This window comes from Amblyraja radiata, chromosome 15 (genome assembly GCF_010909765.2).
Source record: "Amblyraja radiata isolate CabotCenter1 chromosome 15, sAmbRad1.1.pri, whole genome shotgun sequence".
Lineage (NCBI taxonomy): Eukaryota > Metazoa > Chordata > Chondrichthyes > Rajiformes > Rajidae > Amblyraja > Amblyraja radiata.
The window spans coordinates 18,701,812-18,716,537 of record NC_045970.1 but is presented as its reverse complement, the minus strand read 5'-3'; the positions used below and the strand labels follow the sequence as shown (position 1 = coordinate 18,716,537).

Below are 14,726 nucleotides of genomic sequence, written 5' to 3'. Positions count from 1 at the left end.
AGATTTATATCCCAATTTCTCTGTTCCTGTAGTCTCTTTGGAATTGCACAGTTTTTAGATTATTTGGTCTTTCATTCTTCTTTCCAAACAGTAACACTGCATTTCTCTGTGTTAAATTTCTGGCATCAATCCATTCCATTACCCTATGTCTCGTAATATCCTCTCTATTGTTTATTGCACTTCGAGGTTTTGAGTCCACTGCAAATTTCTGTATTCTATTATATCGACACAGGAACATTTTTCAAAGATTAATATTTGAGTTAATTATTACATAATTTGTAAGGAAATTGGATAAACAGATCAAAAAGACATGTTAGGAAAATGTTACTTCAGTTGCAGAATTAACACGAGAAAAGGCACAGATGGCTAAATAATCTGCATTGTCGTTTCCATTAATTAGTACTGTTGTCTGTAATCACGCATTAACAAATGCTGACAATTTTTACAATATTTATATATTGCTAAGTTGATGCTTCTTTTCCCTGATGTTTTTCCATATCAGAGTTTGCAGAATCAATGCCAGTTATTTAACCTCCCACAAAACTGTAAAGGTTGGTAACTTTGACTCCTGATATGACAGCCCAGCTGCAGCAATACATGAAAATGGGCATGCATGTAGCAAACTGCAGTATGGGCATGCCAAATAAAATGACTGCATAGCAGGAAATTGACTCATTAATTTCAGTCATTATGTTAAAAGCCTGCCACTACTTGAAATAAGTGCTTGTCTTCTGTAAGCACTTATAATTTCCATAATTTAAGCCTCTGACATTCACTTCTCTACCTTCCCAAGAACTGAGAGTGTGGTTCCACTTCTGTTAAGCAGCTTTCTGGGTTGTTTCTTGCCTTCTGTTGATTACTCATGCTGAGTGTATCATCACAAACAGACATGCATAACTTACTCTCTAATATTTGCATTCGGTAATCCCTGCAGTGATTGTTGTGCAGGGCATGCGGCTGCTATGTAACTGCTATTATCGTCCATTGGACCATCATTTCCTGGAAACGATTGTACTTTATATTCTAGAGAAAAGGAATAAGTAGTAATAACATGAATGAACCTCACAGATGAAATTGATATTTTTCACAATGTATATTGTTACTATATGGATGAATGAGGTATCACATAAAGCATGAAGAAATTGAGAGTTCCTCCCTTATCTTGCATCTCTTTGCATTCGGGAATATTTAATCTTCCAAAAAAAGAATCCGTTCATTGTTACGTTTTATTGTTCATATGCTTCAACAAGATTTGATATGGTTCTACAGAAGGGAGACTGGCCCATTGGCCCATCAGGTCCACAGTGGCCTTCATGCACCAAGTACACTAATCCTACACAAACCCCATTTCAGAAATGGAGACAGATGGAGTCGCAGATGCTGGAATCTTGCGCAAAACACAAAATGCTGGAGGAACTAAACAGGTCAAGTAGCATATGGGGAAGAAATGGTCAGTCTGACCCTTCATCTTTCGAGTCTATCTTGTTACAAATGTTGACATTGCTGTCATCGTCCGTCCTGAAAAGGATGCAAGCTTCTGGTGACAATCAGTGGGAGCCACCACTTGTTACAATAGATGATGGTGGTAGCAGAATTAGCTCAGTTTCCAGCCCCGCGACGTGGACACTTCTGCTATGGGACCCTCATTCTGTAGAAGAGTCCTGACTGGAAACGTGTTCTGTCCAATCCCTCCACAGATACTACCCGACCTGCTGAGTTCCTCCACCACGGTATGTTTTGCCCGTTTCCGAAATAATTTCTTGAAAGAAATGTTTGTTCCTGATCCTACAAGATTGATACATGCTATATTTACCATGAAATTGTCTTTTTTTTTTCAATGTACAACTTTAAACTTTTGTGTATGTTTATCATTGTTGCATTTTGGATTGTGGTTCAATGTGTTTCTTTTCTTTTGTCTTTCAGAGTCTTCTTGCGAGCAATAAATCAGTATGCAGATATGTTGAACAAGAAATTTCTTGATCAAGCAAACTTTGAACTACAGGTATACAAATTAAAACCAACTATTTGAAACGTTGGGATTGTATTTTGCTGTTTTGTTGGAAATTCAAAGATAGTTTAAAATAAAATGCATGCAGGTGACAGTCTCAATATAGGGGAAGGAGGGTTGCATTCCAAGAAAACTGGTTGTTTCACAATCTTCATTAAAACATAGAAACATAGAACATAGAAACACATAGAAATTAGGTGCAGGAGTAGGCCATTCGGCCCTTCGAGCCTGCACCGCCATTCAATATGATCATGGCTGATCATCCAACAGTATCCCGTACCTGCCTTCTCTCCATACCCTCTGATCCCCTTAGCCACAAGGGCCACATCTAACTCCCTCTTAAATATAGCCAATGAACTGGCCTCGACTACCCTTTGTGGCAGGGAGTTCCAGAGATTCACCACTCTCTGTGTGAAAAAAGTTCTTCTCATCTCGGTTTTAAAGGATTTCCCCCTTATCCTTAAGCTATGACCCCTTGTCAAACAAAACCATGTTATCTGCATATTTGTCAAGAGACATTAATTTTATTGCATATCTCTAATTTTTGAGTAGTGATTTGTGAATTATGTGAGCCAAAAGACTTACATAATTTTGCAAGTGTCTCCTGCATTGAAACCAATGTATTTTCCTAAGTGGGTTTTTAAGTAGCATTTTGGAATTAATATTTTTCTCATGGAAAGAAAGGGAAATAAATAAATCCAAACAATACAGTATGTGATTTTATTACATTTTGCTGAACCTCATTGTTTGTTGAAGTTTAGGGGCACATTATTATAAATTTGGCAACTATTCAGATATATCAGCTACTCATAGACATCATTGTGAATTTACCCATAAATTAGGAACTCAAATGCAGTGGTGAAAATATTGCCATTTCAGATTTCCACGATGCAATTACAATTTGTAGTAATAAGGCAACTCTTTCAGTGGTTCTGAAATTGTTAGCCACCAACACCTGTATCAAGCTGTTTCTTCCATCTCTCAGTTGATTTGGTAAATCCTGGTCCAACATAGTGCTGCACAGAGACACTCACTTGAACAGACCTGAGAGAATTTTTTTGACAGCAGGAGGTACTGACCCCAAACTTTCAAAGTCTTAACATTACCTACATGCAAATTTACATGGAATCTATTCAGAAAAATGTCATGTTAAAAGAATTTGGTTGAGAATTTGGATGATTGATGATTTGGATGAGAACATACAGGACAAAATTAGCAAGTTTGCTGATGATACAAAAGTGGGTGGTTTGGCAGATAATTAAGACGGTTGTGAAAGATTGCAGCAGGATCTGGATCAAATGGCAGATGGGCTGAGGAATGGCTGATGGAATTTAATACAGAGAAGTGTGAGGTGTTGCATTTTGGGATGTTTAATAAGGGCGGATGTGGATGCGGATCTTCTGATTCATCCAAGGCTTCTGGTTAGGAAACACTCGGAAGGTTTTTGTTGGGATGCAGTCCTCCACACATTTCCTTATGAAGTCTGTAACAACTGTGGCAAATTTATTCAGGTCTGTTGCCGAGTCCTTGAACATTGCCCGTCGACTCACTCCAAGCAGTCCTTTAATTGTTCCTCTGCCTCCCCAGACCATCTCTGTGCAGTCCTCACCTCTGGGGGTGCACTCCTCAGTTGCCGCCTGTATGCAGGAAGAAGCAGGTTCAGAGAAGATTTACGAGGATGTTGCCAGGACTAGAGTGTGTGAGCTATAGGGAGTCTCTATTCCTTGGAGCATAGGAGGATGAGGGGTGATCTTATAGGGGTGTATAAAATCATGAGAGGAATAGATCGGGTAGATGCACAGGGTCTCTTGCCCAGGGTAGGGGAATCGAGGACCAGAGGACCTAGGTTCTAGGCGAAGGCGAAAAGATTTAATAGGAATCTGAGTGGTAACATTTTCACACAAAGGGTGGTGGGTGTGTGGAACAAGCTGCCAGAGGAAGTAGTTGAGGCTGGGACTATCCCAACGTTTAAGAAACAGTTAGACAGGTACATGGATAGGACAGGTTTGGAGGGATTTGGACCAAGCGCAGGCAGATAGGACCAGTGTATCTGGGACATGTTGGCCGGTGTGGGCCAAAGGGCCTGTTTCAACACTGTATCAACTCCATGACTCTATGACTCTAAACTAAAATTATTTAAAAAAATTAAAATACTAATAAGACGCACTTAAAATTATTTAAAACATTTCAACTGTCTTAATTAAATCAATACAAATCAATAGCCGATTTCTCCTGTTCATTTTGGAACAGCTGATTTGAAACACATGGGTTTTGACATAACATCACGATTCTTTGTTATAAGGGATTAATTTCTTATTTTGAATGCTTTGAATTCTATCATTGGAGGCTTGGCCAGTTTCTTGGGGATGGATTTGGAAAAGGAAAAAGAAATATGTAAACTATAGTTTTAAATGAGTTTCATAATTGCTTAATATTCAGATTGGTCATTGGCAGCAGATTACCTTTGGAATGTGACATAAGCAGGCTGATCAACATATTTGAACAAATAAAAATCTTACAAATAGCCAAATGTTTATTTAGCTGCTGTTGGTTAGGATTATATTTGGAAGAAGGGTTTAGGGAGAAGGGGTGAGATTAAATAAGTTATTCTGCTTCTCACTCCTTTTCGAGCTTGTAAAGAAAAAGTGTTGGACATTTAAATTTTGCTTTATGCTTTTCATTGCTTTGCAAATATTGCCTGGAATGTCCAATTGTTTGACTATTTCGATTTTGTTGTTGTTATTTATTCCTATTTATGTCTTTACTTGTTCGGAACAAATAAACAAATCAAATCAATCAATCAATTTATTTCCTTTGTGCACTGATATTGTTTCCAGTATTCATTTTTCAAAAGGACTTAAAGGTAGAATCTTTTGACTGGTGGTATTAATCTTGGTGAGAAAGATGTTCATGTGCATTGTTGGAAATAAGGATGGAGGGGCAGGAGAAGGTGGTTTAAAGAAGGCAGTTGAAATAACTTTCCTCTCCAATATAATGAAAACAATTTAACTCTGAGAAAATTCATTTTGAATATCTCAATATGCAATTTTATTTCGTTAAGCAGTATAATTTCATAAACCAGTCTGTAAAATAATTTGCTGATTGAGACTTGACTTCCAAACTTTCACAATGTTCAGCTGCGTAAAGAAATTCTGAAATAATTCTAGCCCAGAAAATTTAGCCTGATTGTGGCTTTAAATTCAATGTAATTCAAGAATATGAAACGTTAACTACAAATTTTAGAAATGTTGAGGTTATTTTTGTGTCTCATCAATAATAAAAAATGATGGTGTTATTTCAAAAGCTTAAGCTGCAGTTTAATATTCACTTGATGTATAATAAATTATATTGATGTAAAAGTCAGGAGCATTAGAATATGTTTCACGTATATTCAGTCTTCATAGAAATTATATACCTGGATTAATTTGATTCAGATTATCCATTTTTTAGTTTATTTATGAAAGATATGCAGGTGATTAATGATATCATCTATTGATCTTCAAATTGTTTGCTTATTAATACATTAGATTGGTTATAAATAATGAACTTAACTTTGTGTAGCAGAGACAAATGAAATCTGTGTATGAAATGAAATATAGCAGAATATTGTGTTAATTGCAAAAATAGCACTTTTCTTTGAGCCATATTTAATTTTTAACGATCAAGGAATTTATGTCTATGTCTATTACACTATACACTGATTTATATCTAGTACTGCATACTGAAATAGTCACATAAAGTATTGTCAGTAATCACATTGTAAGTTATGCTGAAGGTAGAAGCAAACATCAAACAGCTGGAGGATCTCAATGGATTAGACAGCATCTGGGGAGAGAGAGAGGGATAGTTGATGCTTTGGGTCGAGGCTCTGCATTAGGATTAAAAATGCAGGGTTGTGGTGGGGTGGGTAGCCAATATAAAGAGGGTAGAGTGAGGGATGACGCAGGAGCTGGTAGACAATAGGTGGCACATTCTGGAATCTGATAAATGAAGAAGCTATAAGTGGACCCAGATAAAGAAGGGGTGATGGTTAGATCAAACTAGCAGGGAAGAGTAAAGAAACAGAGTAATGGTGGGTTGGGGGGAGGGTATTGTAAAGAAGATGGAGGTGAGATAAACTTTCTGTACTCTAAGCACAGCAACCCAAGCTTTTCTGGCTATTCCTTGAACTGGAGCCACTCATCCTTGAAATCATGCTTGCAAATATTCAATATAACTACACTAAGGTCATCACAGCCTTTGTGAAATATAGTGCTCAGAATTAGAAATTTGCCAAAAATAAAGGTCTTTTTAATAGGTTTGTTCATTTTTGTTACTGCAAGCTAAAAATGCTAAAGGCTGTATGTTACATTATTTAATAGAGCATCATTGCACATATCAATAAAAGCGATCGATTGTGAATTTCAATGGCCTCCCACAGTGAAAATGAAAGACTGATCTTAAGAGACAGTGGTAGACAAAAATGCTGGAGAAACTCAGCGGGTGAGGCAGCATCTATGGAGCAAAGGAAATAGGCAACGTTGCGGGGCGAGACCCTTCTTCAGACTCAGTGACAATGGTGTTTAAGAAGGAACTGCAGATGCTGGAAAATCGAAGGTACACAAAAATGCTGGAGAAACTCAGCGGGTGCAGCAGCATCTATGGAGCGAAGGAAATAGGCGACGTTTCAGGCCGAAACCCTTCTTCAGATTGAATTTCTGTAAAATGACCATTCAGACTGAAGAAGGGTTTCGGCCCGAAACGTCGCCTATTTCCTTCGCACCATAGATGCTGCTGCACCCGCTGAGTTTCTCCAGCATTTTCGTGTATCTTCAGTGACAATGGTGTCTGATTACATAGGTCCCATAGAAACCCAGGTTGTTATTTGTAAAATAGGCTTTATTCTGCTTGTCATTTGTCAAGGTCACTTTTAAGTAGTTCCCTATTTCCCCAATTGAAATCAACATTACCAATTTGGCCTGCATAATAGAAAGAGTGTTCTCCAATTCATGAACACATTATATCCAATTTGTGGTATGGAAACACATGTTATAACTGAACTATCAGTACTTAGTAATCCATGGGAAGTTGCGTGGTCAGCGGTTTTGTGAGAATAATGTTGGTGATGGGAATTGGTCCTAATGAATAAGATGGGCTTGAAAAGATCATGAGGAGACATAGGAAAGAAACTAAAGGGAGTTCAAAAAAGTTCAGAAAAGTGGAGGGAAACAGCAGAGAAAATTGACTAAATGATTGCATGTTTACAAGCATATAAACAAATGTCAATATATAATAAATATTGCAAAACATGGTTCAGCATTACAAAAAAATCAATAATTTCTATAAACATACTTGTGAAAGCAAGCATCCATTACATATTTGCCAATTTATTGTAAAGTGATAAAAGATATGAACCAAATTTGAGAAGGGCGTGGAGGTTAATGAGATCAGTGTGAGGTATACTAATATGACAGGGCAGTTTGAGATCAAGAATAAAGTGGTATTGGATCTCTTGAAAAGTATTAAGGTGGATAAAGCTCAAGGGCCTGATGAAATATTTCCAGCTTATTTGAGAGAGGCAATTGAGGATATTGCAGAGACCTTTATGAAATTTTTATGTCATCCACTGGCGAGGTCCCAGATGACTGGAGCATTGTCAATATTGTTCTTTTGTTAAAGTAGAGATAGCCCAGGGAATTATAGGTCAGTAAACCTGATGTCAATGGTAGGGAAACTATTGGAAAGGATTCTTCGGAATACGATTTACTCGAATTTGGAAGAGAATGGGCTAATTGGGGACAGTCAACATGACTTTGTCCGCAGTAGGTCATGCCCTACGAACTTGATTTAAGTTTTTGAGGAGATGACAAAGGTGACGAATGAGGGTAAGGCAGTGGATATTGCCCATGTGGATTTTACTAAGAAATTTGATAAAGTCTCTCATGGTAGGCTGATCCAGAAGATTAAGATGCATGTAATCCATCATGTGTTGATATTTTGGACGGAACCTTACTCTTGAAAGGCAGAGGTTAGGTTGTGATATATAGTATATAATATATATATATATATAAGATATATATATATCTTAAATGCAGACATGATAGTGGCTTTTAAGAGGCTTTTAGATAGACACATGGATATGCAGGAAGTGGAGGGATATGGATTACATGCAGGTAGAGAAGATTAGTTTTACTTGGCATCATGTTCAGCACAGATATTGTAGGCCACAGGCCTACATGACCCATATATTTATTTACCCCTGCCATATCTTGATTTGATAATATATGTTGGATGTGAAGTTAAAAAATAAACACATTAAGCAATATAAAAAAAGGGAAGAGATGATTGAACCATCAGGTAAAACAAATACTTCATCATAAAAGTTGGCCTTGTATTCATTTCCCGTATACATTATTGTGCACTTCCAATGAAATTTCTGGAGTAAATTCTGTAAAATGACCATTCATGATGATTTTGATCAGTAGAACATTATATGAGGGACAGTTATTTATTGTAACTGAACAAGTCAAATTGCAATTTTATTGAAGGATTGTGTTTCATGTTTTTTGCTGATGCATTGGTAAATGAGCTTCACGACAGAGTATTGTGTCTGAAGAAGGGTCTCGACCCGAAACGTCGCCTATTCCTTCGCTCCATATATGCTGCCTCACCCGCTGAGTTTCTCCAGCATTTTTGTCTACCTTCGATTTTTCCAGCATCTGCAGTTCTTTCTTAAACAGATGATTGTGTAAAGTCACTAATATGACTACTTGTTTTCCCTGACTAGTTTTAAATGTGGAATAAATAACCAGCAATATTATTTTATTGACAGCTATATTAGACTTACTTTTCTGAGATTTTGCAGTTTTGTTTAACGGCAGTGCAGTTTACCTTTACTAAGGATTCTTCTGCTTAGAAATTGAGTTCCTGAGCAGATCAACGTTTCATTGTACCAAAACCTAGAGTTCTTCATCCCCAGTCAGCTTCACTCCCATACTATCACCATATACCTTCTTTACCTCACTATCTACTAGTGTTTCCACTTTCAAGGAGCTATGGACATCGATCCTAAGATCTCTTTGTACATCAATGCTGTACATTCATTCTATATTTTCCCCTTACATTCGATTTCCCAACCTGCAGCACCACACACTGCTCAAATTAAACTCAACCTGCCACTTTTTTGCCCATTTCTATAGCTGATCTATATCCCATTGTATACTTTGTGTAGGAAATAACTGCAGATGCTGGTTTAAATCGAAGGTAGACACAAAATGCTGGAGTAACTCAGCGGGACAGGCAGCATCTCTGGAGAGAAGGAATGGGTGAAGTTTCGGGTTGAGACCTGAAATGTCAGTCATTCCTTCTCTCTTGAGATGCTACCTGTCCAGCAGAGCTATTCCAGCATTTTGTGTCTACCACTGTATACTTTGACAGCCTTCCTCACAACCCCAGCAATCTTTAAGTAATCTGCAAACTTATTAGCCAATCCATCTTCGTTTATTTACGTAATTTACATATATCAAAAACAACAGAGGTCGTCCCAGCACAGATCCCTGAGGAACTCCTCTGGTTACAGACCTCCAGAGTGAATATTGTCTTTCCACCACACTCCTCTGCTTCCATCGATAAGCCAGCTCTATTTCCATCCTCTATCTTCTACGAGTAAGTGAGTTCTGAATCTGTGGTAGACCCCTCAGTTAATGTTACAACTTAAAGGTCATCATGGAAAAGCATTGAACAGAGCACACATAGGAACGGGCCCTTTGGACCACCACGCCCTCACTAACCATGATGTTAATTTAACTAATCCCATCAGCTGGCACATAGTCTGTATCCCTCTATTTCCGCCTGTTCATGTGTGTCGAAATGACTCTTAAACACTGCTGTCACATTAGCTACTACCACCTTCCATTGCATGATGTTCCAGGCACCTATGACTCTCCGTGTAAAATGAATATATCATACATTTCTTCTTGGTGGCGTCCAAAACCATCATGTAATGTAATTGGATAGTGGTGGGCAACCATATTTGAGGTGGGTTTTCTGTGGTGAGGTCATAGAAACATAGAAAATAGGTGCAGGAGGAGGCCATTCTGCCCTTCGAGCCAGCACCGCCATTCATTGTGATCATGGCTTATTGTCCCCAATCAATAACGCGTGCCTGCTTTCTTCCCATATCCCTTGATTGATTCCACTAGCCCCTAGAGCTCTATCTAACTCTCTCTTAAATCCATCCAGGCCTGCACTGCCCTCTGTGGCAGGGAATTCCACAAATTCACAACTCTCTGGGTGAAAACGTTTTTTCTCACCTCAGTCTTAAATGGCCTCCCCTTTATTTTAAGACCTTGTTTTTGCCGCCAAAGTGGATAACCTCACATTTATCTATATTATACTGCATCTGCCACACATCTGCCCACTCACTCAACCTGTCCAGGTCACCCTGCAACCTCCTAACATCCTCTTCACCGTTCACACTGCCACCCAGCTTTGTGTCATCCGCAAACTTGCTAGTGTTGCTCCTAATTCCCTCTTCCAAATCATTAATATATATGGTAAACAGTTGCGGCCCCAACACCGAGCCTTGCGGCACTCCATTCGCCACTGCCTGCCATTGTGAAAAGGACCCGTTCACTCCTACTCTTTGCTTCCTGTCTGCCAACCAATTTTCTATCCATGTCAACACCCTACCCCCAATACCATGTGCTCTAATTTTAGTCACCAGTCTCCCGTGCAGGACCTTATCAAAGGCTTTCTGAAAGTCTAGATACACTACATCCACTGGTTCCCCTTCATCCGTTTTACTTGTCACATCCTCAAAAAATTCCAGAAGATTAGTCAAGCATGATTTCCCTTTCATAAATCCATGTTGACTTGGACTAATCCTTTTACTGCTATCCAAATGCCCCAATATTACCTCTTTAATAATTGACTCCAGCATCTTTCCCACCACCGAAGTCAGGCTAACTGGTCTGTAATTCCCTGTTTTCTCTCTCGCTCCTTTCTTGAAAAGTGGGATAACATTAGCTATCCTCCAATCCACAGGAACTGATCCTGAATCTATTGAACATTGGAAAATGATCAACAATGCATCCACTATTTCTAGAGCCACCTCCCTGAGGACCCTTGGATGCAGACCATCAGGCCCAGGGGATTTATCATCCTTCAGTCCCATTAGCCTACCCAATACTATTTCTCGCCTAATGAAAATTTCTTTCAGTTCCTCTACCCCCTTAGATCCTCTGTCCTCCAGTTCATTTGGGAGATTATTTGTGTCTTCCTTAGTGAAGACAGATCCGAAGTACCTGTTCAACTCTTCTGCCATTTCCTTGTTACCCATAATAATTTCACCTGTGTCTGCCTTCAAGGGACCCACATTTGTCTTTGCTACTCTTTTTCCCTTAACATATCTAAAGAAGCTTTTACTGTCCTTCTTTATATTCCTGGCCAGCTTCCCCTCGTACTTCACCTTTTCAGCCCATATTGCCCATTTTGTTTCCTTCTGTTGTCCTATGAAAGTTTCTCAATCCTCTGGCTTCCGGCTACTCTTTGCTGTGTTATACATCTTTTCTTTTAGTTTTATTCTATCCCTAACTTCTCTTGCCAGCCACGGTTGCGTCCTACTCCTCTTAGAATCTTTCTTCCTTTTTTGGAATGAAATGATCCTGCGTCTTCCGGATTATGCCCCGAAATTCCTGCCATTGCTGTTCCACCGTCATTCCTGCTAGGATCCCTTTCCAGTCTACTTTGGCCAGCTCCTCTCTCATGCCTTCATAGTCCCCTTTGTTCAACTGCATCACTGACACTTCCGATTCAACCTTCTCCTTCTCAAATTGCAGATTAAAACTAATCATATTATGATCACTACCTCCAAGCGGTTCCTTTACCTCGAGTTCTCTTATCAAATCTGGTTTATTAGATCACTAAATCCAGAATTGCCGTTTCTCTGGTTGGCTCCATTACAAGCTGCTCTAAGAATCCATCTCGGAGGCATTCTACAAACTCTCTTTCTTAGGGTCCTGAACCAACCTGATTTTCCCAGTCTACCTGCATATTGAAATCCCCCATCACCACAGTGGCATTACCTTTGTTACATGCCAGTTTTAACGCCTGCTGCAACTTACACCCTACATCCGGGCTGGTTTATCCTATGGTCATCAGTGTACAAATCCTAACTTTTAAAGCTTCTGGCGAGGTCAACGAGAATGTCTACTGCGACATTGCAAAACCCCAGTCTGCATCCAAAGGGAGACAAACTGATCCTTCTAATAACTTCAGTGCCAGAGGCAGAAAGGACACAATCCTGTGGCAAGGCATTATTAACAAGGAACAAGCCAGAAAATATAACTCCAACCACGTTCTTCTCGGGACAAATTGATGCACAAACTCATCATAACTCTTCCGCTGTTTAAGAGAGACCTGAGCAAGACATTAGTCCCTGTTAGATCACGCCATCACCCAATCAAGGAACTACAAATGTGTCTGCATCATTCTGCACCAGTATTAATGGTGGGAGGACAGGGCTCCTCTAATAAGAAGAAGCAAGACTGATTTGGTGAAATGTACAAAGCATGAAGAACTTACTGCTTCCATCCACTTAGGACTTGTCGTCACTCCTGACAACCAACAAGTGAAAAATACCTTATTCCCAATTGAAAGGTAGGGCCTTCAGAATAGATAGTATCTATGCTGAAATTCTAAAATTGGTGAAGAGCTCAATTCTATTACTTCATCGCTCACATCTGGGAAGGAGAGGAGATTCTTGTGGACCTTGGAGATGATCTACCATTAGCATCATCAAGGTCGGAATCAAGTCTAATTGCTGCCCACACAGCTAAAATCATCGGCAGGATCTCCTCACCCGCATTCTCCAAGTAGTTGAAGAGCTGCACCTTGAATCGCTGAATGAATTCTGTCCATCTGGCACATAGTTTCAAGATATTTCCTGTATGACAACTCCAAGAAAATGGAAGAGTTTTCTTGAAAAACTCCAATAAAGCAACACCAGCACTATAATACACTTGAGGAAAGAGGATAATAATAAAGAACATAATAGGACCAAATAGAGACCAAAAACAAAGTTTGTGTGTAGAGATGGAATGCATAGATTGGATACTTTGAATTCTACCATTACAAATATAGAGTAAGATATAGACATGATACTTGAGGTGGAATATGAAATGTTTGATTTTGAGTATTAAAAGAACAAACGGTTTTTCCATGTCCAGAGAAAATAAATTGCAGGTTGAGAAATGAGGGAAGAAATGCAGGATACCCTGGCAATTTGTTTTCCCAAATCTCTGGCCTTGGACAGGGTACCAGAAGTCTGTCAAGCTTTTACAGTGGTAACTTTCTTTAGTTCGTGGAAATGGATAAACTAAGTAATTATAAACCAGGGTAGACAAAAATGGTGGAGAAACTCAGCGGGTGAGGCAGCATCTATGGAGCGATGAAAATAGGCAACGTTTCGAAGGGTTTCGACCCGAAACGTTGCCTAATTCCTACGCTCCATAGATGCTGCCTCACCTGTTGAGTTTCTCCACCATTTTTGTCTACCTTCGATTTTCCAGCATCTGCAGTTCCTTCTTGAACAGTAATTATAAGCCAGTCAGTCAAGCAATGCTGATAGTCAAATTATTGGAAGCATTCTAAGGAATACTATAAATTATAACTTATGAAGGCACACATTAATCAGGTATTTATTGAAGGAAGGTTGTTTCGGATTAATAATTGAATTTTTTGTGAAGTTAACAAGAATTGGTGAGTGCAGGGCATTTGAAATGTAGTACATGGATTTTAGCAAGTTGTTTGACAAGGTTCCAAATGGAAGTCTGATCAGAACACTAACAGTCAACAGGATCCAAAGGGAGACTGTGAAGCTGGATGTAACACTTTCAGATTTCCAGCATCTGTACTCTTTTTTTAAAGTTTGATTTCATTTTGGCAGTAGCAGGAAGAGAGTATGATAACTAAGGTGTGTTTTAGTGAAGAGAAGATTACTCTCATGGTATTTCACAAGGCTTAGCACGATAAGGAAATGTATTAAGCAGAAACAAGGATCTGCTGATGCTGGTTTATAAAAAAAAAGACATAAAGTGCCGGAGTGACTCAGCGGCTCAGGCAGCCTCTCTGGAGAACAAGGACAGGTGACTTTTTGGGTGGGACTCTTCTTCAGACTGACTGCAAAATAAGTTTGCAGATGGTCACGTGATGTCCAATTTCCTCCCCTTCCTAGATGTGGGTGGCAATGTAATAGAATTGAGCTCTTCACTAATTTTAGAATTTCAGCACAGATACTACCGTGAAGGTCCTACTTTTCAATGATTGAAAAAGCGGTTGACCACAGGAAGGCACTGGGTAAACAATAGCAGAAATATTGCAAGTTAATGGATCTGGAAAGGACAGACAAAGGCAGAGGAATAGTACGAGTATGGGAAATGTAGAAGTAATCCAGAACCCTAAAGGTAGCAAAAGAGATCAAAGTGATGGTTAAGAAGATAAATGAGATTCCATTTGTTTGGTTGGTGCATCGAATATCAGAACAATGAAGTCATACTTAAAATGTGTAATGCACAGCTTTGGCCGTGATTCCACAGATTCACCTATAAGAATTTCCTTTAATTCTGAGGCTATGACATCTAGTCCTACACTCTCCCACTAGTGGAAACATCCTCTCCACATCCACTCTATCCAAGCCTTTCACTATTCTGTACATTTCAATGAGGTCTCCCCTCATTCT

General features: G+C 39.1%; 1 protein-coding gene across 1 annotated transcript in view; it reads left to right on the top strand.

The window, feature by feature from the left end:
- LOC116981051 (dedicator of cytokinesis protein 1) overlaps positions 1–14,726 on the top strand; it is a 413,994-nt gene that overhangs the window by 263,283 nt on the left and 135,985 nt on the right. The window contains exon 30 of the mRNA XM_033033698.1: positions 1,924–2,002. Coding sequence (XP_032889589.1) covers positions 1,924–2,002 — 79 coding nt within the window. The remainder of the gene's footprint in view (positions 1–1,923; positions 2,003–14,726) is intronic.